Below are 25,262 nucleotides of genomic sequence, written 5' to 3'. Positions count from 1 at the left end.
CTGGTTGGAGAGAGAGAACTTTTCTACCTGTCTCAGCTAAAGTCAGGTGGGAAATACTCAGTAGGGTCTCTACTAACCAAATATGTGTCGTTTTGGAGGGGGACTGTTGTAAATACTTATTTTCCACCATATTGCAAATAAATTCATAAAAAATCCTACAATGTGATTTTCTGGAATTTTTTTCTCATTTTGTCTGTCATAGTTGAAGTGTACCTATGATGAAAATTACAGGCCTCTCTCATCTTTTTAAGTGGGAGAACTTGCACAATTGGTGGCTGACTAAATACTTTTTTGCCCCACTGTATTTAGTTAGTAGAAACTTCTGAGTATTTTCCACTGCACTTTAGCTGAGACAGGTAAAAACGTTCTCTCTATAGCCCAATATTCTCAACATACCAGTGTCAACATTGTATTTTTTCATTATTGGTGTTAATAATTTTTTTTCTTCATAAATTACTTCTTGGATTTTGAATGAGTTATCCACTTTGCAATGTTTTGAAATGCGGCCTTTTATTTTGAAGGCTTCTTCATTACCATACGAATGTGACGTCGTTGTTTGTGCTGCTGGCAGAATGCTAGTTCCGGCATTAACTGAGAAGAGAAGAGTCCCTTGGTGAACAAGTATACAACCGGGATATTCAAGCGAATAAATGCCACCAAGTATGACTGAGAGCTCGGCGAATAAGTTGGTAAATGGAGATGTTTGCCACCGGACCGCAAACGGTAAAAAATCTACGGGAAGGAACGGTTTCGTGAAGAATCATTGTTTGTTCCAACAACCGCAACAGAAGAAGTATCGGCGCCCGAGTGAGAAGGTGAGGCCCACCCGTCAACGCTACCGCTACATAGGAATAGGGAAGAAACACTTGCCTTTGTTCACAAGTAGATTGAATAACCACAGCCCGACGAAGTATCAAACAGTTGAATAATTCGCTTCATTGTGTAGCTTTTATTACCTAGTCGTAGTTGTATTATTATAAGTTTGACAGGGTGGATGTTTTCTTACTAAATGATCAAGCCTCATAATTTGTGTACTGAGGGATAGGTTATGGGTGTTGTCAGATAGCAGCCTATGATTAGGCTATGTTTCATTGGTGAAAGTGAATAGGAAAGTTTACAGTACACAATCGACCACATCCTTGACTCATTTTGAACATTGGTTTTATTTAGTTTTCCCAAAAGACACTTTTAAACTAATCATTGACATCATAAATTCACTCTTTTGAACTCAAAACACCTATAATGTTTTTTTTCTTTTTCTGATGACGTAATAATGCTGGTATGTGTGTAGTAGAACAGCATTTAGCAATAACTGTGTGTGTGTGTGTGTGTGTGTGTGTGTGTGTGTGTGAGAGAGAGATTGTAGAAGGGCTGGTCTCTGTTTACACTGACACTACTATGGAGAATACCCGTCAGCATGGGGAGGCAGAGCTTTTGTTGTGTAACAACTAGACAGGAGTACTTTGTCTCCCAGAAACACACACACTCCCCTCCCCGGGCAGCACACAAGCCTGCACCTGGGGAGAATGGCTGATGGCTATGGGAGTGGGCCCTGGCAGTGCAGGAATGTCTTTGAGGAGAAAGATATGGAAGAGAGGGACAAGGTGGCAGTTGAGACAAATTAGTCATTGAAGTTGTTTGGTTTGTGTCCCATCCTATATCCTGATATTACCAGGTTCTGACCACTAAATGGTGCTGTTCCTACTTTTAGGTGATATTTGTTATCAGTATAGTTCACCCAAATTACAAAATGACATTGGTTTCCTTACCCTGTAAGCAGTTTATGGACAAGGTATGACAGCAACCTATGCTTTGGTTTTGTTTACCTGGACACTGTTTAAAAAGCTAACTTTTAAGCATGTGTGGCACAAATCCAATGCAAGTCGATTTCTTTTGACCGTGTCTTTGGATTCCTTGTTTCTAACTCATTGTTTAAAAAAACATCAAATTGTACGTCAGGTTGTAGAAGGGCTGGTCTCTGTTTACACTGACACTGCTATGGAGAATAGTTATTGAATATTATATGAATCCTCTAAATTAAAATGTCCAATTTGGGTGCAGTCAATTAGCTTAATTTCTCAGAGACAAAGTAATGTTTCAGGAATGCTAATCTTATCTGTTTCTAACATACTGTACTGTAGGCTACATTTCCAGTTTCCACCCCAGGTTCACAGCAGTCTCTTCTCACATGACAGTTGGTCTTAGGACTGTTTCTAATGCACAGCTATAAATGGTGCTCAAATAAGATCTGTCTGTTTTTAATAGTCTGTGGTAGTGGATGTAGGGCCTAGGACACTAACTGCTTTCTCTGAAAGGCATTTTTCACTTTAAACATGAAGCAACTCTCTCTCTCTGTGCATTTCAGTTAGCCTAAAGGTCTAGTTGTTAGCAGTCAGACCTCAGGGTGTATGTTGGTTAGTGGACTAGTTAGAGGGCTATTTCCTCATGTTTGTTCCCCGTGGGAGACAGACCCTGGTAGCCGGTTTGACCAGTTCTGAGCTCAGTTCAGAACAGCCTGTATGCGTGCAAACACATACACCACAAAGGTATTTCAGAGAGGGGCATGACTGGGTCACGTGTGGTTGCTAAGCAGCCAGGGGTTTAATGGGGGACGAGGCTGACTGACTTCAGGTCATTTGATTTCAGAGTATAGTTTTCAGGACAATAAACCACAGTTCAGCCTCAATTGGAAACCTATGGATAACCCTCTGAGCCTAGGGGCTATGTGATCTGGCTTTTTATGGGGGGGAACAACTGCACTTATGTTTTTATGTTTAAAAAAAATGTTTTATTGTATAACTTGAAATGGTCTTGGGTCTGTTTTTGTTCCTCTGTGTTTTTAACAAACGATCTCTGAATAAAGAAGACCTGGGCCTATTTTTCCTCATGTTTCCCTCTGAGTTGTTTTAATGTCCATAGAAAGGCTCGGCAAGCCTCTTAAATGTAGTTGTTAGACTCTCTTAATCTGGAAGCCAAACTAAACACCTTTTTTTAAATGTTCACTCTCACAAATCACCCTAGATTCTATCCCTGGCCTATGTAATCAGAGATAATAAGTTCACTCAAATGTCACTCGTTAATATTTTTCTCACCTTGGCTGTCACCCATGGGACAGAAGTAACTTCAACTGCCGTTAGGGTACGCTTTGCTAAGCAACGACTAGGCCTACCCCAAAAACAATGGCGGTTCCGTGTCACCTTGTTTGGCGTTAACGGAATTTCATGCAAAGGTCAACACAAAATCACTTTGAGTAAGTAACACCACCGTCTTCTGTTGTCCGTGTATTTCTTCTTCTCCAGAACAACCATGTTGTGCGTAGCACCAGCCTGTACAACAGGCCGTTTGTGGAGCAGTTTGAGGAGACTCCTCTGCTTGTGGCGGTTCTCACCTACGTGGGCTACGGCATCCTCACCATCTTCGGGTACCTCAGAGACTTCCTCCGCAACTGGGGCGTCGAGAACTGCCACGTGGCCAGAGAGAGGGACGAACAGAAGGTAAGAGATGCAGACAGTACTTTTGTTATATTTACTGTTGCGTTTTGGTCATTTAGCAGACACTCGTATCCAGAGTGTCTATACATTTTGTTTGTCTGTATTTTTCTAAAGAATAAGGTATTTGCCACTAACCACCTCACCGGCCCACCTTCCCAATCCTAACCTAATCATTAAGATCTGACCCTGTATCAGTGGTTAGGGATAACTTCTACAGACTCCATGCTCACCACTCTCACTCTGCTCCCACCCTAACTGACTTTTACTGGATTCGTTGCTTTGATGTAGACCCAACTATTACAATTCTAATATTTACTCAAGCGCTGTGTGAATAAGGTGCGTCTCCTTGGCGACAATCTTATTCGGATGTAGGAATATTAGACGTCTTTCAATTTGAACTTCATTGAAGTTGGTGATTACTACTGGTGTCAGATCTCAACCCGAGAGAAATTGTCTGCCATGTTTTGTGTTCTGGTAAGGGCTCTGAGTGATGTCACACACCCAAGAATTCTCAATCACCCGATGGATAATGGCTTTTCTTCCGGCTTTCCTACGAAAGGAAATGTTGCCATGTAACACAGGAATGTGTTTCACAACCATTATGCTCAGTGCAACCGTTATGTCCTAACAATTACTCAAGGAAGGTTGCAGAACAGAGTAAGCGTTTCCCAAACCTGTTATTTGTAAACAGCAATGCTCAGTGCAAGCGTAAACTATGTCAAACGAGCTCTCTGAAAGCTTGAAAGAAAGACACACCTGTGCGCTTGGATTGATCCAGACCTAGCTAATCATTCTAACGTATGACAGTGATATCTCTCTCTGTCTGTGTTGTAGGACTTTGTTCCGCTGTACCAGGACTTTGAGAACTTCTACACCAGGAATCTATACATGCGTATCCGTGACAACTGGAACAGGCCTATCTGCAGTGTCCCTGGAGCCAAGATGGACCTGGTGGAGAGAACCTCCAAAGACTACAACTGGACGTTCGAGTGAGTCGTGCACCCTAACAACCCTAACAGGGCTTACTTATAGTGTGTGGGGGGCTCCTACGAGGCCATTTGTTTGGCCTTAGGTTAGGTTTAGGTTTACAATTAGGATTACAATTAGGGTTAGAATTAAGGTCAGGGTGAGAGGTTGGGTTACTGGTTAAAGTTTAGAGTTGGGGAAAATAGGATTTTGAATGGAAATACATTTTAGGTCCTCACAAGGATAGAATACCAAAATGTGTGTGTCCTTACCTACCTACGTCATGGAAGGCATGGCGCTATCATGCCCCCTCTATCACCCTTCAGGTCGTTGCCCTACTTAAAGGACAAATCCACTCAAAAAATAGATTTTTTGGTAAGTTTCACTGGTGACACTATTTTAACTTAAATTTCTGCTTTTTGTGAGGGGAGACTGTCGGGACAAATGTGCTGGATAGAAACCACCAACTGTATTTATCACATGCTATTGTGTGTTAATGGTTGACCTCTTTCACTTAGCTAGGCCCTATTTGATTTTATTAGCTTATTTTCCACAACCAAATGTAAGTGTTAGGGAACCCATCACGTCAAGATGCCGTTAAAAACAAAACCTTTTCAAACACACTTCAAACACTTCTCAAAAATGAGAAGTACTGTATAAAAATAAAGGAAACACCTTCAATATTGTCATGGGTATGTTCTCTTTTTGACACTGGTTTGTTTAATACGTCTTGTTTAATGTCTTGTCAGAGTTGCTCAAAGTTGTGTCTTTGTCTGCCAGACACACAGGCAAGGTGGTGAAAGACGTGATCAACATGGGTTCTTATAACTACCTGGGCTTTGCTGAGAACACTGGGAGGTGTGCTGACAATGCCACAGGGTCAACACACAAGTACGGTGTGGGAGTGGGCAGCACCCGCTCTGAGATGGGTAAGACCTGGTTATAATAACCTTCTTGTGGGGGGGGGGGGGGGGGGGGGGGCGGGGCGGCATTTGCTTTGATACACTCATATCTGTGGACCTCTGTAGCTCCGGTATAGCATGGCCCTTGCAATGGCTGTATGGTGGGTTCGATTCCCGATACCGCCCGAACACAGTCTATTCACGCATGTCTGTAAGTCGCTTTGGATGAATGGCATATGCTATCTAAAACGAAGCACAGATATGAAGCCTGCACTAGTACAGACAAGCTGCTCCGCTCAATTTGTTGTTGGTCTTGTTTCTCCCGTATTCTTTGGTTTTGTCATTTTTAAAGAAACAAGGAAACAAAATGCACGTCCTCTGTTATTATGTACCACACAATGACAGAGCACCGAATATAATGACATGTTGGACATACACTGAGTGTACAAAACATTAGGAACACCTGCTCTTTCCATGCGTGTCTGACCAGGGGAAAGCTATGATCCCTTATTGATGTCATTTTTTAAAATCTACTTCAATCAGTGTAGATGAAGGGGAGGAGACCAATAATCTGAACTGAAAACCACACGTATTTTGGAATTTCTGTGCATCCTTGACAATTGCTAATCAATAAAAAAAATAAAAAATTTGCACCTCATCTTCTCTCTTTTTGGCAGGGGAAACGGCAGGGGAAACGGTGTTGCGTTAGTCTAGTGTGTGGTGTGGGAATAATGACAAGCGACTGAGAGCTTTGTGTTCACATTGCCCTAAAAAGGGAACCGGACCGCAAACTGAAATCCGACCACCTCCGAGATGGTCTCTGTTTGGTTCAATGGCTCTTTTGAGTGATCCGAGTTCATTTTGAAGTGTAAACACTGCACAAAAATTGTCTGAAAGGGTCCAAGTGTGAAAACACCCACAGAGCATCACTGTTACTGATATGGATAGTTATGTTCGTGCATCTTTATTGACGTCATGCACTTTACATTGACATGAACACTTGTTCATAGACTCAGCGATAGGATGTAGATGCAGTAAGTAAACAGCATGGTGGGTCAATTTCAATGTGTGAGGCTCAACTTCTCCTCCGTTTTGGTGCCCTGGCTACCACACTGTGAACCTGTGCACGTGCGTAGATACTGTGTGAGAGAGAAATCTTGCATCTCACTTATCTCAATATCTGCGGTGCTGCTGGTGGCAATGTCATTTAGCTGAGTTGACCTTTTTACAGTAAGGCCTTATTGTATTGGCATGTTCTGCTGTCTCCAGGTAACCTGGACATCCATGAGGAGTTGGAGCAGCTGGTTGCTAGGTTCCTGGGGGTGGAGTCATCCATGGCGTTTGGGATGGGCTTCGCTACCAACTCCATGAACATTCCTGCTCTCGCTGGGAAGGTAGGAATTGTGCAGGAATGCCTCGCCATATTTCCATCCACAGTTTTAATGCAAGTAAAGTACTACCATATAAAACAACTTTTAAAAACACGAAAGCTGTGATGGAAGTTTTGGTACACTCTTTTTATGTCGGTAACATTAATTATGCGAGAAATAGCGACGTAAGCGCCTTTATGCTCAAATATTTATTTAATGACCATATCGAAGTAAACTGAGTCACGTGGGCTGGTGTGTAGTACGCTTACTGCGATTCAGGAAAGCATGCAGTTTATTAGGCTACACATTAAATACATTTGGATGAACTTCGCGGGGGGGTGAAAGTGCAAGGTGATGCGCTTGATGCTCCTTTCCAATAAATATCGAGGGTTTTATTCTGGTGACATGATGATCGATGCTTTTCCATAATAATCTCATCATATAGACTGCGCCCACAGCCTATCCGCCCACAGCCTATCCGCCCACAGCCTATCCGCCCACAGCCTATCCGCCCACAGCCTATCCGCCCACAGCCTATCCGCCCACAGCCTATCCGCCCACAGCCTATCCGCCCACAGCCTATCCGCCCACAGCCTATCCGCCCACAGCCTATCCGCCCACAGCCTATCCACACTGTAACTGCAAGCTGTTGGCTCGAGTGACGTTACCAAGGCCGGAGTAGACACAGTTGCTAATTAACGCCACAGTTTTTGTGACAAATCTATCAGTAGGGTTGAAACGTGCATATATTTCTTTATGCGGATTGTAGGATATTTGCATGAAAATCTGTCGCCAATTGGATGTAAACTTAGCTTATGTATATCACTTTTATCTGTCTCTCTGTGTGTGTGTGTGTGTGTGTGTGTGTGTGTGTGTGTGTGTGTGTGTGTGTGTGTGTGTGTGTGTGTGTGTGTGTGCCTTTCTCTCGATCTCACTTTCTCTCTCCCCTCTTTCCTCTCACTTTCTGTAAGTCAATGTATTAAAGTAACCTTTCCTTCCCTGAAATGATCGCTGTTGGGCACACAGCGTATTTCCTTTTGGTGGTGAAAACATGTTATGTTTTCATTCACCAGTTGTACATTGGTCTTAAAGGGTTAACGCCATTCCAAAACAATCTAGTTTCCTCCATGTGTTCTCAAAACATTGAGATACGGGGTAGTCAATTGTCATAATGCCTGACGACACCAATGGCCCTGAGGGTAGTAGCATATGAAGTAGTGTCGGGAGACTTTATGATAGCATCGTCGATCAACGATGATTGACAGCCATTGTCGATTGTGACGACTTTGTGATGTGACAGACAATAGTTTAGCCTATTTGAACTTGACTGGCGCTGCTCAGTAAAAAACGGAGTCTCGGATTGCACAGCAGGGCAGTACACAAGATACAGTTGAAGTCGAAGTTTACATACACCTTAGCCAAATATATTTAATCTCAGTTTTTCACAATTCCTGACATTTAATCCTAGTAAAAATTCCCTGTTTTAGGTCAGTTAGGATCACCACTTTATTTTAAGAATGTGAAATGTCAGAATTAGAGGTCGACTGATTATGATTTTTCAATGCCGATTAATCGGAAGTTTTTTATTTTATTTATTTATTTGTAATAATGACAATTACAACAATACTGAAATTAAAAGTGCAATATGTGCTATGTAAGAAAGCTAACGTTTCAGTTCCTTGCTCAGAACATGAGAACATATGAAAGCTGGTGGTTCCTTTTAACATGAGTCTTCAATATTCCCAGGTAAGAAGTTTTAGGTTGTAGTTATTATAGGAATTATAGGACTATTTCCCTCTATACCATTTGTATTTCATTAACCTTTGACTATTGGATGTTCTTATAGGCACTTTAGTATTGCCAGTGTAACAGTATAGCTTCCGTCCCTCTCCTTGCTCCTCCCTGAGCTCGAACCAGCAACACAACGACAACAGCCACCCTCGAAGCAGCGTTACCCATGCAGAGCAAGGGGAACAACTACTAGAAGGCTCAGAGCGAGTGACGTTTGAAACGCTATTAGCGCACGCTAACTAGCTAGCCATTTCACTTCGGTTACACCAGCCTCATCTCGGGAATTGATAGGCTTGAAGTCATAAACAGTGCAATGCTTGACGCACAACGAAGAGCTGCTGGCAAAACGCACGAAAGTGCTGTTTGAATGAATGTTTACGCGCCTGCTTCTGCCTACCACCGCTCAGTCAGATACTTAGATACTTGTATGCTTGTATGCTCAGTCAGATTATATGCAACGCAGGATACGCTAGATAATATCTAGTAATATCATCAACCATGTGTAGTTAACTAGTGATTATGATTGATTGTTTTTTATAAGATAAGTTTAATTCTAGCTAGCAACTTACCTTGGCTTACTGCATTCGTGTAGCAGGCAGTCTACTTGTGGAGTGCAGCGAGAGAGAGGCAGGTCGTTATTGCGTTGGACTAGTTAACTGTAAGGTTGCAAGATTGGATCCCCCGAGCTGACAAGGTGAAAATCTGTTGTTCTGCCCCTGAACGAGGCAGTTAACCCACCGTTCCTAGGCCGTCATTGAAAATAAGAATGTGTTATTAACTGACTTACTAGTTAAATAAAGGTTGTTGTTTTTTTAATTGGCGCCCAAAAATACCGATTTCCGATTGTCGACCTCTAGTCAGAATAATAGTAGAGAATGATTTCTTTCAGCTTTTATTTCTTTCATCACATTCCCAGTGGGTCAGAAGTTTACATACACTCAATTAGTAATTGGTAGCATTGTCTATAAATTGTTTGCTTGGGTCAAACGTTTCGGGTAGCCTTCCACAAGCTTCCCACAAAATGTTGGGTGAATGTTGGCCCATTCCTCCTGACAGAGCTGGTGTAACCGAGTCAGGTTTGTAGGCCTCCTTGCTCGCACACGCTTTTTCAGTTCTGCACACAAATGTTCTATAGGATTAAGACGGAATTTAAATGTTAGGAATTGTGAAAAACAGAGTTTTTAAATGTATTTGGCTAAGGTGTACGTAAACTTCCGGCTTCAACTGTATCTCCTACTAGGCCTATCATAAAAGCCTTAAGACAACTTAAAGTTATGAACAGTAGCTCATTTCCCAAATGTTCTAGGCTACGAAGGTGTTGCCCTAGAGTTGTTGTGGCTTTCAAGAATGAAGGTCTATAGCCTAAGCATAGGCTTCTCAATCACAGCTTTATGAGAGATGGCACAAAAAATTAAAGGCCATGATATATAACTTAACTCGCTACGGTAAGACTGTTCCTCATCAGACAGTCACTGCTCCATCATGTGCGTGCCACGCACACACACACCTGTTCGAAAACATTTGCTATTGCCTGCACTTAGCCTCTTCCCAGGCTTTCAACAACATCTTTCGCCATGATCTGGTACATAAATCATCATAGGACAAAGGTTGACATCGCTGAACCCTACCTCCTTGCTCTGACTACTGATAGCTACGTTATTGAGGAAAAATGTACTTTATATGCCTGTGATAAGTGGTTGTCCCACCTAGCTATCTTAAGATGAATACACTAATTGTAAGTCTCTGGATAAGAGTGTGCAAAATGACTACAATGTGAAAAGTAGGAAGCGCTCTGTGTCAGACACATTCTCTCTCTCTCTCTCTGTGTGTGTGTGTGTGTGTGTGTGTGTGTGTGTGTGTGTGTGTGTGTGTGTGTGTGTGTGTGTGTGTGTGTGTGTGTGTGTGTGTGTTGACAGAAAGTAAAATGAAATTACCCCAGGGTACTTTAACTGTCGACTTTTCGGGAGACTAAAGAAAAAATGAGCACTCTGTTTCTGGGTAAAGCTGATAGATGTATGAACGGGACAAACAAACAATAAGCTTACGTTTTGCCATGAATCGCCTTCACCAGAGCTTTGAGTGGGAAAAGGATATTGGGAGGCACCTGTATCACCTCGCAGGGGAATGTCCCGCTCGTCATGTCAATCAAACATGTCAGTAGTAACTGCAACTACACAAGTTATTCAAACAGTAGTATGATTGATTCAAGATTCCTACACATGCATTCCACGTGAGTAACAAAAGACCGAGAAATAAACAAAGAAAACGTCTTTACAAAAAAAGAAGAGGGAGAGCTGTTCATTCAGACCCTTTGGCTCGACACAATCTAAGCAGTCGATCCAAAGTGCTGCTCGCTGTAACAATTGCCTCACAATATTGCCTCCTCTGGAGGAAAGCGAAACCTTCTCAATTACCCAGAATTTCAGGGTTGAAACTGCACCGTGATTGGCATTCACGAATGTATTGGTAATTTTTTTATTTTACCGGATAAGTTGACTGAGAACACATTTTATAGCAACGACTTGGGGAATAGTTACAGGGGAGAGGAGGGGGGGAAGAATGAGCCAATTGGAAGGGAAGCTGGGGATGGTTAGGTGGCCGTGATGGTGTGAGGGCCAGTTTGGGAATTTAGCCAGGACCCCGGTGTTAACACCCCTATTCTTATGATAAGTGTCATGGGATTTTTAGTGACCACAGAGAGTCCGGACACCTGTTTAACGTCCCATCTAAAAGACCACAACCTACATAAGGCAATGTCCCCAATCACTGCCCTGGGGCATTGGGATATTATTATTTATTTTTGGACCAGAGGAAAAAGTGACTCCTACTGGCCCTCCAACACCATTTCCAGCAGCATCTGGTCTCCCATCCAGGCATGGGATCGCGCAGTCCATATTTTTGGTGCGGATAGCTGTTTTGTGTTCAGCTACTCTTCGAGTGCGCGTTTTGTCTGACCAATGTGAACAAGCCCATGTGGGCATTTGAGCGTGTAAATAGCATGTGTTGTACCCTCTCTTACACACACGCGGTCGTCCTCGTGAGAGTAAGAACACACATTTCCTGTCCTGACGGACATCGGAACCACTGGTTAGAGAGGAGGTAAAGGTCCAGAATTCTTAAACCCAGTCGGTCTCTCTCTCTCGTTCTTCCTCCTTTCCTCGCTTCTTCTTGTAAATTGTGTCATTGAATAATGAGCTCATTCTGCTCAATCATTCATTCACTCGATGATTAAATTGTGTAACCTGTCCTGCGGTAACTATGCAACGGTGTGTGGTGTCATGTGATGGCCGAGGTGTCACTGACTGTGAGACTGTCTGTAAAGCCCTCCCCTTCAGGGAAGCTGTCCTGTATACCACTTTAGTTCTTCAGTATATTGTATTGCTATGTAAAATACATTTGATGAATATTAAGTCATTCTAGGGCTGTTTGATGTAATATACTGTATGAGTTACTTGATTTAAGACGATGGCTCCTATAAGGATTCTACGCCATTGAATGTCCTCCATCGCTCTGTAAGGGGCAAGTTTGAATATGTTGTATGAAAATACTTTCTGTAAATTGATTTTCTATTTCCAGGGCTGTTTGATTCTGAGTGATGAGTTGAACCACGCCTCTCTGGCGCTGGGGGCGCGGCTCTCTGGCGCCACCATCCGCGTCTTCAAACACAACAGTGAGTACCCTTTAAAACTAGTTCCACTCAACTACCCCCAAGGCCACTACACACTGGGGGGGAAACTGGACAATCAGAATTCCACAAAGGCTCTGTGTTTTTGGTGTGTTTTTACCTGGCACCAGTAGTGGGTGTGCCCGTCGGCGACACCCGTCACACACGTTTACCGTTACATAATCTACTGTTCCTCCCTTTGTAATCAGTTCGGTGTGTCACGTAATAGAAGCATTACCAATAGTCTGCTCCTTGTTCCTGCCAAGGTTTTTGTTTTAGACTCCTCTGAGACTGGGTGTCAGTCTGTGTTTGTCAGCTGGTTGTCTTATCACAGATGCAATGTAGCATTGTTGAACGTCAGAAAACCGTTCAGGTATTCCGGCTGCATTATTCACACCCTGTCTATGTCCTAGTCTTCTCTAACACAGTTCTGTCGGTCTCCGCTCCCAGATATGGTGAGTCTAGAGAAGCTGTTGAGAGATGCCATTGTTCACGGCCAGCCCAGAACACACAGGCCCTGGAAGAAGATGCTCATTCTGGTCGAGGGAATCTACAGGTAGTCTACCTTTTTTTTTGTTTTTGTTTTTTGTTTAGAAAGACTAACAGATTCTAACCCTTTGAACTCTCATATGTAGGGAAAGATGGATTCTGTGGAGGCATGTTATTTAAAAAAAAAAAAAAAAATTCAAATGTAATCCAGATGAAATGAATCAAACCGATTTTATGCGGATACGCTCTTTCTAGCACCCTGAATGGATTGATGTAGAGTGAATCCTACTGCGGTGCATTCAGACTTCGCATAGAAGTGGACATAAAAAGTGTCTGGCTTGAGTTCTTCGTAAGGTACTTACCGTAAAAGGTCAACCAATCCATAATGATCAATATGGTTGTTAGTAAAGCTGCCTCTCCCTAATCAATATAATTCACTAATGTGTAGTTAAAATGGTCTGACACACCCTTAGGGAACCTAAGATAAACAGTCATTGTCTTCCCACTGCAAACAAAGATCAAGGAGCTGCAAATAAGATGCTCTCGGTGGCTAATTTATTTGGTACACCACGCCGTTCCTACAGAAGGAGTCATTGTGGCCGAGGCTTGGTATATAAAGCAGGCAAACAGGCATGGAGGCATTCAGTTACTGTTCGTTGGAACAAGTGACTTTAACCGTGGTATGATAGTCTGTGCCAGGCGCGTCGGTTCCAGTATCTCAGAAACGGCCTCCTGGGCTTTTCACGCACGACAGTGTCTAGGGTTTACCGAGAATGGTGCGACAAACCAAAACACATCCTGTCAGTGGCAGTCCTGTACCTGAAAACAGCTTGTTGATGAGCGGTCGAATCAGAATGGCAAGAATCGTGCAAGCTAACAGACGGGCTACAAACAGACAAATAACGGGGCAGTACAACAGTGGTGTACAGTACAACATCTCGGAATGCAGAACTCGTCGGTCCTTGTCACGGATGGACTATTGCAGCAGATGACCACACCAGGTTTCACTCCTATCAGCTAAAAACAAGAAGCGGGGCTCCAGTGGGCACGCAATCACCAACACTGGACAATTGAGGAGTGGAAAAACATTGCCTGGTCCAACAAATCCCCGTTCCTGTTGTGTCATGCTGATGGCAGTCAGGATTTGGCGTAAGCAGCATGAGTCAATGGCCCCATCCTGCCTGAGGTCAACGGTACAGCCTCGTAGCGGTGGTGTAACGGTGTGGGGAATAAACATCCTGCCACACATTAGGAACATAATTCAGGCTGTTCTGGAGTCAAAGGGGGGTCTGACCCAGTACTAGATGGGTATATCTAATAAACTAAACAATGCAGTGTACACTCAGTGGGCAGAGATTATACCTAGGGTGAACTAATCATCTGTATTTCTAGGTGAAGTAACATAAGGTGAAAAGTACAGTCAACTGACCCATCGTTTTAGTGTGCCAGTCTTGAACGTGTATGTGTCTCTCTCTCCTCCCTCCACCTCTCACCATTCTCCTCTCCTCCCCAGTATGGAGGGCTCTATAGTACGTCTGCCTGAGGTGATAGCCCTGAAGAAGCATTATAAGGCCTATCTGTACCTGGATGAGGCCCATAGCATCGGAGCTCTCGGACCACGAGGTGGAGGGGTGGTGGACTACTTTGGTCTGGACCCCAAAGACGTTGACATCATGATGGGAACCTTCACGAAGAGCTTTGGTGCTGCTGGAGGATACATCGGAGGGAAGAGGGTGAGTTTGTTGTCTGCTCTAAAGCAACCTTGATTGGTAACGGAGTGAATACGAGACTAGGAAGTAGGGCAGCCTGTGACTCTCTCCAAAGGGTCACGGGTTAGGAGAAATGTTCTTGGCAGGGTACCAAGGTCCCCAAAGCTATGTTCAGGGCAGTAAATGTTCTAAAACATTCCATTATAACAAAGCTAGGTGTGTGTGTGTGTATAGATAACAGGCACTGACATGGGAGATCATATTTATAATGATAAGATTTAAGATTTCCGGGGTGGTTTCTGATACAGTTTACTAGGACAGTTTAGGTGTGGAGGTTTAGTCATCAACAAGACAAACTGGTTTTATCATTGCCCCATGATGTGGGAAATTATCTAAGGGCTAAATTCTGTCTTGAGATCCTAACTCAGATTGTCACATATCATGCTTTCACATCAATAGGAGACTTTCACGATCTGAAGTTCAACCTTTATGTAGTATTATTATAACTATAAAACCCATTTATATTGACAATGGTGTTTTATTGTATCTCTCCCCCATAGGAGTTGATAGACTACCTGCGGTCCCACTCCCACAGTTCAATCTATGCCACGGCCATGTCCCCTCCCGTGTCACAACAGATCATCACCTCTATGAAGATCATCATGGGAGAGGACAACACCACTCTGGGTGAGTTTACACAGCAAGCCTCCACTTCAGCTGGTACCACACTGTGTTGTTGATTGAAAACTAGTTTAGTGTCTGTTTAGGTAGTTCTTTTCATCTCTGGTCCTGGAGAGCTACAGGGTGTTATAAACTGGGTAGTTCGAACATTGAATGCTGATTGGCTGACGGCCATGGTATACCACGGGTGTGACAACTTTTATTTGTATTATAGGCTCGTGTTCTTGCCTGGCACTGAAAAACATGATTCAATCATCAAACGTTTGATGTGTTGAATCTAAGCCAAAGGGTTGATGACTGCTATACAGTACAAAAAGTATTTTGTTTGCATTAGGCAGTAACTGACACCACAGTGTCATTACCATCAGTAGCCACAAGATGGCAGTAAAGACCTGGAAAGCTTAGGAGCTGTTTTGCCCACTGTTGAGTTGACCTAAACCCTGCTGCTTGGTTAATCTTGTCACGCGAAGTCATTGCCCTCTCCAACAGATGACAGCTCAGAGGTGGGAGCTTAATGTCATGTAGGGTTTGTATAGATTTTCCTCACCAGCTTTGAACTGGTCTGATCTGTACTTTGACTCAAGGAGTGGCAATTACTCACCTACAGCCAAGCGAGGAAGGCTGTATAATACATTTCTAAGTGGCGAACAGAGAAAGGTAAACAAAGGAGAGTCTGGATAATAATCATTCTACTATGGCACATATAGTTGCCATGACACTATTCCTGTTTGGACTCCCCGACACACACACAGCCTTATTGGTGACTAAAAGTAAAGTGGCTGACTTGTAAGAATCCTTTTCCCTGTTCAACAACAGCAGATTTTTAGCTCATCTCACTCAGGCAGGCATTAGTTGTTGATCTTGTTGTTGTTTATGTGCATAGGCAACTGAGGGAGAGAGCGCCGACCTGTTCATTGTTGTTTGATCCATGGGATTGTGAAGCTCCCTAATGTAAGAGGACTGTATTGGTATTTTCATATTTTCAGAAATCCATTCGGGTGTATTTTGGCGATTGCTTTCTAATGATTTAAAGTCGTGCTCTTGCTGCTGCCTGTAAAATGTCAGGCAAACGGATGATTTGCATATAGGCCTACTGTAGCTCTGATTGGTTATGACGTGCTGGTCCTGGACAAGACAGATTTTTTTCATTTGGTTTAATTTACTGCAGTGTCTATTAATTGTCCAAACGCAACGCCGCTTTCCCACTCCATATTGCTGTAAAATTTTCCCAAATGCCTGACTATGCATCATTCCCAAACATTCTAGGATTTTTTTTATCCCTGGGGTGTGTGTGTATAGGAACAGATTTTAATAAGATTACATGGTAGCAATTAAAAGGGAACTCTTTGGAAAATGATTACACTAAAGGTGAGGACCCACCAGTCCACCTGTCACAAGACTGAATCCAAACATTACACTATTGATTTGATGCACATTTGACATTTACTGTACTTTTTGCCTCATTTGATAACGGAATCTGAAAATACTGAAGATGCGTTCAGTAAAATGATAAGAGTATTCTTGGAGAATTTTGGGGTAGGTGTCACACAAGGTAAAAATGGGTTTGAGTGAGAGGTCGAACTGGTGTCTCCAAGTGGCCACCCACCTCTCCAAAGTGTGCGCAGTTCCTAAGTCATTCAAATACACTTTTATGACTCAAAGAAGTTTAACTATAAGGTACTTTTTTTTACTTACATTTTTTTAGCTCTCCTAGCTCTGTCGTTAAGGAAGTAGATCAAGCACACTTGTAGTTGTTTTGTTTGGAACACAGCCCTGCATCCCCGCCTTAACACAATTACCGTTGTTTACGCAATCCAAAAACTGTCCATTATAAATCGCAGTCTGGGTCAGGGTGGGCATAATTTGAAAGTTTGTTCTATTGCCAACATGACAAGCTACATTTTCAAATACAGTCTTAGTGTTAGGCTTTCACTAGACAATTCAGAGTACCAAATTGTATACTGAACAAAAATATAAATGCAACATGCAACTATTTCAAAGATTTTACTAAGTTATAGTTCATATAAGGAAATCAGTCAATTGAAATGAATTCATTAGGACCTAATCTGTAGATTTCACATGACTGGACAAGGGCGCAGCTATGGGTGGGCCTTGGAGGACATAGGCCCACCCACTTGGAAGCCAGGCCTACCCACTGGGGAGGTCCTCTGCTGGCATGGTTACATGTGGTCTGCTGTTGAGGCTTACAGTAGAGAAATGAACAATCAATTCTCTGGCAACAGCTCTGGTGGACATTCCTGCAGTCCGCGTGCCAGTTGCACGCTCCCTCAACTTGAGACATCTGTGGTATTGTGTGACAAAATTCCACATTTTAGAGGCCTTTGGTCGCCAGCACAAGGTGCACCTGTGTAATGATCAGGGATGTAAACAAATTTGTGCTCAATTTTGAAATGAGCTTTTTTGTGCGTATGAAACATTTCTAGGATCTTTTATTTCAGCTCATGAAACGACACTTTACATGTTGCGTTTTATCATTTTGTTCAGTTTAATGTTGGTGCGTATAGAATGGAGTCGTGATTGCATTCAGATGCCTGTTTCTGCTGCAACAATTTTTTTCACAATACAATAAACAGATTCTTTCTGTTCAGGACAACTGTCAACACAACCCAGTGTATAACGCCATGTTGTCTTGTAACAGGGCATGTAAACATGGTGATCATAAACGTTGACACGGTATATGACATGTGTTTTGTGATATGGAAATGTGAAGTGCACTTTTGGACTCATTGCTTGCTTGTATGACGTCAAAGCAGTTTTTATTATAATCCTCAACATGTCATCTTTCGAAATACTGTACATCGAGTCCTCAATGTACAGCATTTCCCTGACTCAGACAACAAAACATTAGCAAAAGTTGCCCAATTAGCGGGAGGGATTTGGGCTATTTCTTGTCACGCGCGGTGCTCAAGCGCTGTGAAGCGTGGAGCCTGAGGTCTGACGTCATGTATAGCATGTTACTGTGAAGCCACTGCATTCCAATTTAGGCGCTTATCAGTGTCCAAATCTGCCATTTTCAACCCGTATGTATACAGGTACGAGTGTAAAGGGCTACGACCACCAACTATCACTCAAAAACTAAAGGCAATGCATGTTAAAAGGAGTGGAGTTAAGGAGATCAACTGTGTTGACAGTCACTCCTACACACACAGCAGAGCACATCCCCCTCTCAGTAGCACCAGGCTGGGTTAAAACCTCCGGACAGTCCCCTGCATCCCTCAGAGGGCTCTGGGTGATTGAAGCCTGTGAAGTGGTAGCATGGACTTTCCCCACATAGAGCTTTTATAGGTTTCAGATGTCTGTGTGTTGGAGTGTTTGTCTTTGCACCTTCTAGCTGGGTACAAAGCGGCCTGCCGCTGGGGGGGGGTTAGAGTTCTAGGTGTCTCCCCTGACCTTCAGGGCTTCAGAGAACGAGCTGTGGTAAAACAGATTCAAACAAACGCACACACAGCCCAGCAGGGGTCCGGGTCACTCCAGGGTTGTTACTCTAACAGGGAGGTTCCTCCCGTCTCCCACCAAGGTAGAAGTTGCGTTTAACCACAGATCTAGGATCAGATTACTCTATAGCCCAACATTACCCATTGGGGGATGAAAACATATATATCTCGCCCGGTATCAGTGGATAGGTCCCTCCCAGGTGGGCCACAGAACAGCAAGGTTGTATTCATTAGGGCATGCAATGGGAAACGTTTTACAACGGAAAATGAAGCATTCTTATTGGATCAAGTCCAAGTAGGGCCTCAGCTTCAGTCCACTTACTTCTGTTTGGTCCTCAATGAATATGAGCCTGATCTAGCAGATATGTTCAAACCATCACAATGCTCCATACCATTCTCTGACAAGCAGATGGATGGAAATGGCTGATCTCACGGCCTTGTCTGAATCACTTGACAGTTTTCTCAGGAAAGAGTAACATTGACAGTTCGATGGTTCCCAGCTCCATGTGGGTTTGAGATTCAAGCCTTTGAAGTGTACTCACTGCCAATAGCTGCATAACTAGTAGTGGCATCGAGGCTGCTAACGTTTTGGCCGGTGTGTCATGTGCCAGAATGACTGACTGGGGTTCGGCGCTTGGAGAGTAATACGTCTTGAGTGTCTCAGGCAAGGTTGCTCATCATATCGAGTGTGGTTCAGGGAACCACCTCCCTAACACAACCAGAATTACTTTCTCTGGTTTGAAGCTCAAATCAAATATGTGGATGAGACCGGAGACAGACAGGACATTCCTACCAGGGAGCCCCTCGATATGAAAGGAATTTCAAACAAGTGGAACGCAATTCCTTCTCCTGAAAGCACCACTTTTTTTTTCAGCCTATACGTTTATCATTCTCTCAGAATGGCTTTGAATTCCAAAGCCAGGGCCCAGGGGAAACGACTGTGAAATTAATTTCATTTCAGACTTAAGCCTGGAATGCTTTACGTTTTCAGCTATGTGTTTCAAAATGAAATGGCAGAAGCTTTTTTCTGAGTTTGAGCACCTAGATGTATCCCTTCCTTTCAGTCAACAAGGAAGTTAGGCCTAAAGTGGTGTGTAAATGCCACAGTCCTTTCAATGGTTGTGGTTTACCTGTTCATGTTCTTACTAGTTAATGGTTGTAATCACTAATGGTTTAACAGGTTAATAGATGAATTGGCTAGTGGTTTAACAGGTTAATAGATGAATTGGCTAATGGTTTAACAGGTTAATAGATGAATTAGCTAATGGTTTAACAGGTTAATAGATGAATTAGCTAATGGTTTAACAGGTTGTTAATGGTTTCAGGGGCGGAGCGTCTAAAGCAGTTGTCAGAAAATACCACATACTTCCGAAGGAAACTCCGAGAGATGGGATTCATCATCTACGGAAACAATGACTCTCCTGTCGTACCCATGATGCTCTACATGCCCGCCAAAATAGGGTAGGTCTGGTAACCGCTAGTTCGTGATGTTTACAAAAACACAAACCTCAGCTAAGATGGAGTAGGTTTGATCAGTCAGCCAAGTCACACATCTTGGTCAACTAACACCAGTTGTTGAGTAAATAACCACAGTGAACATGATCAGATTGTTTATGTTGTATTCACTTTTCTCTCACACGATCAACATGACATTGCTCAGTCAGCCAGCCAGCCATAGAATAAGCAGATTGTTAACACATTGGTCACGTGGTCCATAATCCTGATCTCTGATTGGTTCGCTCTCAGGGCGTTTGGCAGGGAGATGCTGAAGAGGAACATTGGGACGGTGGTGGTTGGCTTCCCTGCCACACCCATCATAGAGTCCAGGGCCAGGTTCTGTGTGTCTGCCGCACACACCAGGGACATGCTGGACACGGTGAGTCACCGATCAGAGACGCACACACACATGCACCAGACATGCTTGACACAGTGAGTCAATTAATCACAGTACAGAGTAGTCAAAGGACTCCTCCCTCTCTCCATGGAGCCATCTCTATCTGGCTCTCGCTGGTACTTTTTCAAACGTGTAGCCTCGTTTTGTCAGTCTGTCTCACTCAATAGGATTTGTGTTCAGAATTATTTATATTCTATTCAACTCTCTTTTATCTTCGTATAGGATGAAAGGAGGAGGAAGGATACTGAGTGAGGAGACAACATTTATGTATTGAGATATACCCAAAGTTTCTATGTGGTCCTAGAATCGGGTCCAGTCCAATTGATGTGAATGGTTATGGTTAGTTACAATAGTAGGTGCATTGTTAGAATGTATGGTGAAGACTTTATTTTTCCCTTGAGACATCACCATCATCCTTTGATAGCTGATGGAATTCCTCCACATCTCTTCGTCTCCTCAAAGTAGTTACAGTGACTGACTGACTGTCTCCCAGCAGTGAGTCAGTCATGCCTGGCTTCTGACTGTCAGGGCTGATGTGTTGCAGGCATGGAGGACAGGAAAGGCATTTCAATACATGCTTTATGAGAGGGACGGGGGTGTGAGAGAACACCTGGGTTCAGCAAGTGTTTGTTTTCTTCAAATACCTAAGCTGAGCTCGCCTGGCGCAACAGAACCAACAAAATCATCCCAGAAGTGCTAACCCCACCCATCTGGCAATCCCAGGGAGGCTCAATTATGTGTTCAAAGTATTTGGAAGAACACAAATACTATTTGAACTCTGGTGTGGGAGTCTTGGAAGGACGACCGCACAGTGCCATAACTATGGTGGAGCAGCAAGCTCAGATTTAGCGTTGTTTGTCCAAGGACAGTCATTTATCTTTTGGAAGAGCATGTCAACACTGTTTTTAATGCTCCATTTTTAAAGCACATCAGCTTCACTTTGTTAAAATGCATGAAGCCACTTTTTTTCTTCTTTGGAAATCTTTTCTCCCTCTTTACTCAAAGTTCAGAGAAGGTGTTGTAAAAAAGAGAAAATCAAGGAAGGTAAATTGTTTCCAGGTGGGTTGCGGACCGACGGTATCGCAACACAGAAAGTCTCTTGTGGAAAGTGGTGTAGGCCAATTTATTTTTATTTTTTTGTGCTCAGTTGTGTTTTAGCTTTACGCAAGTAGACTCCATTTTTCTTCACTAACAATTTCGTCAGGTGAATGTCATGGTTCAGCAACCCTCACAATGGTGTAAGAAGCACACCTCTCCCCATTCAGTCTCTATGATCAGCAGGAATTACTCATGGTTCTTAATACTCACAATATGCTGCTGTTGTGAGCTACTCAACTCTCCCCTCTTTCCTCAGTATAGAATCCCACTTCTGACTGCATGTGTAGTAAACATAAGGTCTTCTGTTATCTCTCCTTTCTTCCCCCCCCCAGGCATTGGAGGCCATCGGTGAGGTTGGGGATGTGTTGCAGCTGAAGTACTCCAGACATCATGATTTCCCCTCCTCCCTGGGTCCATGGTCCTCTGCGGAGAGTCTGCTCCTGGAGCCCAGCCACGTCAAGCCTTCTTGTCATATAACTAACTGAACCAGCTACACCAGGCATACTTGCACCTTTGTTTGTTTTTGCACTTACCTGGTGCACCGGCTCTAAATCAGTCCCTGACTAAGGAATGAAAATGTAGAAGTGGAACTTAGGGGATTTGAGTATCTCTTGACCTACACTACAGTGGGGTAGGGATAAAAGAAAGTCACCAAGGTCCCATCGTGTGTGTTCGTTTCAAAGTGTGTAAGCCCCTATCGTTGTCTTAATGTTCGTTTCGAAGTGTGTAAAGCCCCTATCGTTGTCTTAATGTTCGTTTCGAAGTGTGTAAAGCCCCCATCGTTGTCTTAATGTTCGTTTTGAAGTGTGTAAGCCCCTATCGTTGTCTTAATGTTCGTTTCGAAGTGTGTAAAGACCCTATTGTTGTCTTAATGTTCGTTTCGAAGTGTGTATGCCCCTATCGTTGTCTTAATGTTCGTTTCGAAGTGTGTAAAGCCCCTATCGTTGTCTTAATGTTCGTTTCGAAGTGTGTAAGCCCCTATCGTTGTCTTAATGTTCGTTTCGAAGTGTGTAAAGCCCCTATCGTTGTCTTAATGTTCGTTTCGAAGTGTTTAAAGCCCCTATCGTTGTCTTAATGTATCTTAACTTATTGTGAATTCATTTTTTTTGTGTTGGACCTAAATGTTGAATCTTATTTCCGTGTTCCAACTGCATTATGGGGGCTTCTAGTGCAATAATAACAAGATGGGGAGGAAGAGTAGAACAAGACATGGATTTCTATTGCCATTAAAATATACAATTTGTTTGGTTGCACCAATGAAGTTAACGAATCAGAGAAATGGAATCCCTAGAACCAGGATCTACATTTTGTTCTAGGGATTATATTTCTAGGATAACAAGCAATAATATAATAATATAATGCAAGAAAGAAGTACATAAATAATATATAGCATTCATGACTAATAGGGCAACATATAGGCTTCATATCAAATGAGGTACACCGTCAAGTGTAGCTTATTATATATTGAACTTTCCACTCTGATCGGTGTGTTAGGCTTTAATATTGTCACGGGGGTTCTTTCCCTGACCAATGTTGATATTATCTGCTGTTTACACAGTAAATGAACAGGTAAAATCTCAATGTCTTGGACCTATTATCAGAGCTAATCCTCTCTCTCTCTCTCTCTCTCTCTCTCTCTCTCTCTCTCTCTGTCTCTCTGTCTCTCTGTCTCTCTCTGTCTCTCTCTGTCTCTCTCTGTCTCTCTGTCTGTGTAAGCTACATATTTCACCGGTTTAGAAGAATAGGGTAAGAACCCTTTTGAAGAGCTGCCATGTTGTGAATATTTCATATATATATATTACAGCTTTTTTTCTATCATTCTTCAGCCTTTAATATTTAGCGTTTATGCCTGCACTCGAATGACTTAAGCCCAAATGTCTTAAACATGTCTATACGCTCTAGCGTATTTAACATGTCTATCGCTGAAGAGTCTTTAATATTTCTATAAGCTTGATAAGAGCCATGTCGTGTGAAGTGTTTCTCTTGGGGTTGGTATCACGGACACCGATTTTTAGGCTAGTCCTGGACTGAAAAACGATTTGAATGGAGATTCTTGGCTTAATCTGTGTCCGGGAAACTGACCGTTACCGAAGAACCACGTGGTTTGAGTCTCTAACTGTATATCTTCTAAGTGCTTATCTTAATAACCAGCGTTGATGTCTTAGTAAACTATGACACGCTGGCCATAATATGACCCACCTGTTTATCTGTATGTATGAAGATGATGCATCCTAGCCATGCTTCTCTGATGTACAGATATGTCCTTATTTGATAAAACGTCCTATTGATACCTTCTTCACAGTGCATTATAAGTGCATTTATAGTGCCTTATGAGCTATATATAATGCACAACATAGACATACAGGAAGTGTTACGCCTTTATTTATTACAAATGTCATTTTTTTCAATCTGCTCTATTTTGTGGAAGATGTTTCTAATATAATGTCTCTGTGGCAGCTCCAAATAAAGACACCTAAAGGGTTCTTTGGTTATTTCTGTATAATCCTTTTTTGGTTCCAGGTAGAACCCTTTTTTTTGGGGGGGGGGGGGGTTCCAGAACCTTTAACCAAAAGGTTCTTTTGAGGGTTCTTTGTTGGGTGAAATAGTTCTGCCTGGAAGCAAAACGGTTCTACAGGGACAGCAAAAGAAACCTTTTAGGAACACTTTTGATGGAGTATGTGTGTCTTAATGACAGTGCTAGTACTACTGACAGGCATTGGTAATATACAGATGATGTAGCCTCACTGAAATGACAGGCTTTACGGCTGGCTAACTGACGCTTGGTTTAAACAAAGTATCTTTTCCCGCCAGCGGTCTTCCACAATGATTCTTCTCTAATATGGCATTCCAGAATTGGCTGATTTGTGTTTTAATTTTAGTTTGTTTTGTTTAAATGTTATGTTTGACTTTCCATGGCTCAATTTATGGGTCAGTTCAAGTATAATATTGTCTTTAGTCACATATCCAGTTTGTAGTGTGTGTGAGTGTACATCATTTTTATTTGTATTGGAAGTAGAAATATGTGGAAGAGAGCTGCGGTTAGCACTGTGATCATTCCACTACTACAAACTCCTTATTAAACTATGGCTGAGATTTAAAGTGTCTATAATTTGTCCAGACGTAACATTTTAAACTTGCTACTTTTCTGTTGTGTTTAGTTAAATCTGGGTGGGCCCATGTAGTCTGTCTTCATTCCAAATGGCACCATAGTCCCTATAGTGCACTACTCTTGACCAGAGCCCTTGTCAAAATGGTGCACTATATAGGGAATAGGGTGCTATTTGGGATTACCCTCTGTATCCTGTTCCCATCTCCTTTCTATTGAGGCATGATGTGATTGCTGACATCCAGTAACATGACCATTTATCTCAGGAAGGCTGTTTAGATTTCAATAATACTATAAACATATGTGATTAATCATTATCTAACTCAAAGTAAATGTTTTTTAAATTAAAAGATTTAAAAGCCCTTTGATGTAACATTACATCGTTTAACTTGCAATGGAAAGAGAGCTGTGATCTGACCTACTCTGTAAATGCATGTACACCTGTATGTTATCAGTAGGCTTTTACTCTTGGCAAGTTCAATGGTTTGTGTTGACTGCTGTTAAACAGTGCTGAGATTAAATCAATTTTTGTTTGTTTCAAGCTCTTGGTTAGATTTGTCTTCTACGCAGGTCTATATGCATACAATGTGTAACATAATCTATCGGGAAGACTTTACACAATGAATAGCATAAAATGATTTCCAAC

The 25,262-nt window shown here is 42.6% G+C and overlaps 1 protein-coding gene across 1 annotated transcript; it reads left to right on the top strand.

Annotated features, from left to right (window-relative positions):
- Positions 1 to 544: 544 nt before the first annotated feature.
- sptlc2b (serine palmitoyltransferase, long chain base subunit 2b) lies at positions 545 to 25,157 on the top strand. The gene is made up of 12 exons (XM_020496744.2): positions 545 to 815; positions 3,300 to 3,494; positions 4,326 to 4,480; positions 5,238 to 5,386; positions 6,629 to 6,753; positions 12,097 to 12,190; positions 12,635 to 12,740; positions 14,187 to 14,406; positions 14,943 to 15,069; positions 19,844 to 19,979; positions 20,265 to 20,394; positions 21,843 to 25,157. The coding sequence occupies exons 1-12, from the start codon at positions 651 to 653 to the stop codon at positions 21,993 to 21,995; spliced, it is 1,755 nt and encodes a 584-aa protein (XP_020352333.1). The 5' UTR covers positions 545 to 650; the 3' UTR covers positions 21,996 to 25,157.
- Positions 25,158 to 25,262: the final 105 nt, after the last annotated feature.

The sequence above is a fragment of the Oncorhynchus kisutch genome, linkage group LG12 (genome assembly GCF_002021735.2).
Source record: "Oncorhynchus kisutch isolate 150728-3 linkage group LG12, Okis_V2, whole genome shotgun sequence".
Taxonomy (NCBI): Eukaryota; Metazoa; Chordata; class Actinopteri; order Salmoniformes; family Salmonidae; genus Oncorhynchus; species Oncorhynchus kisutch.
Note: the sequence above shows the minus strand (reverse complement) of the source record. Positions and strands in the feature narration are given on the sequence as shown.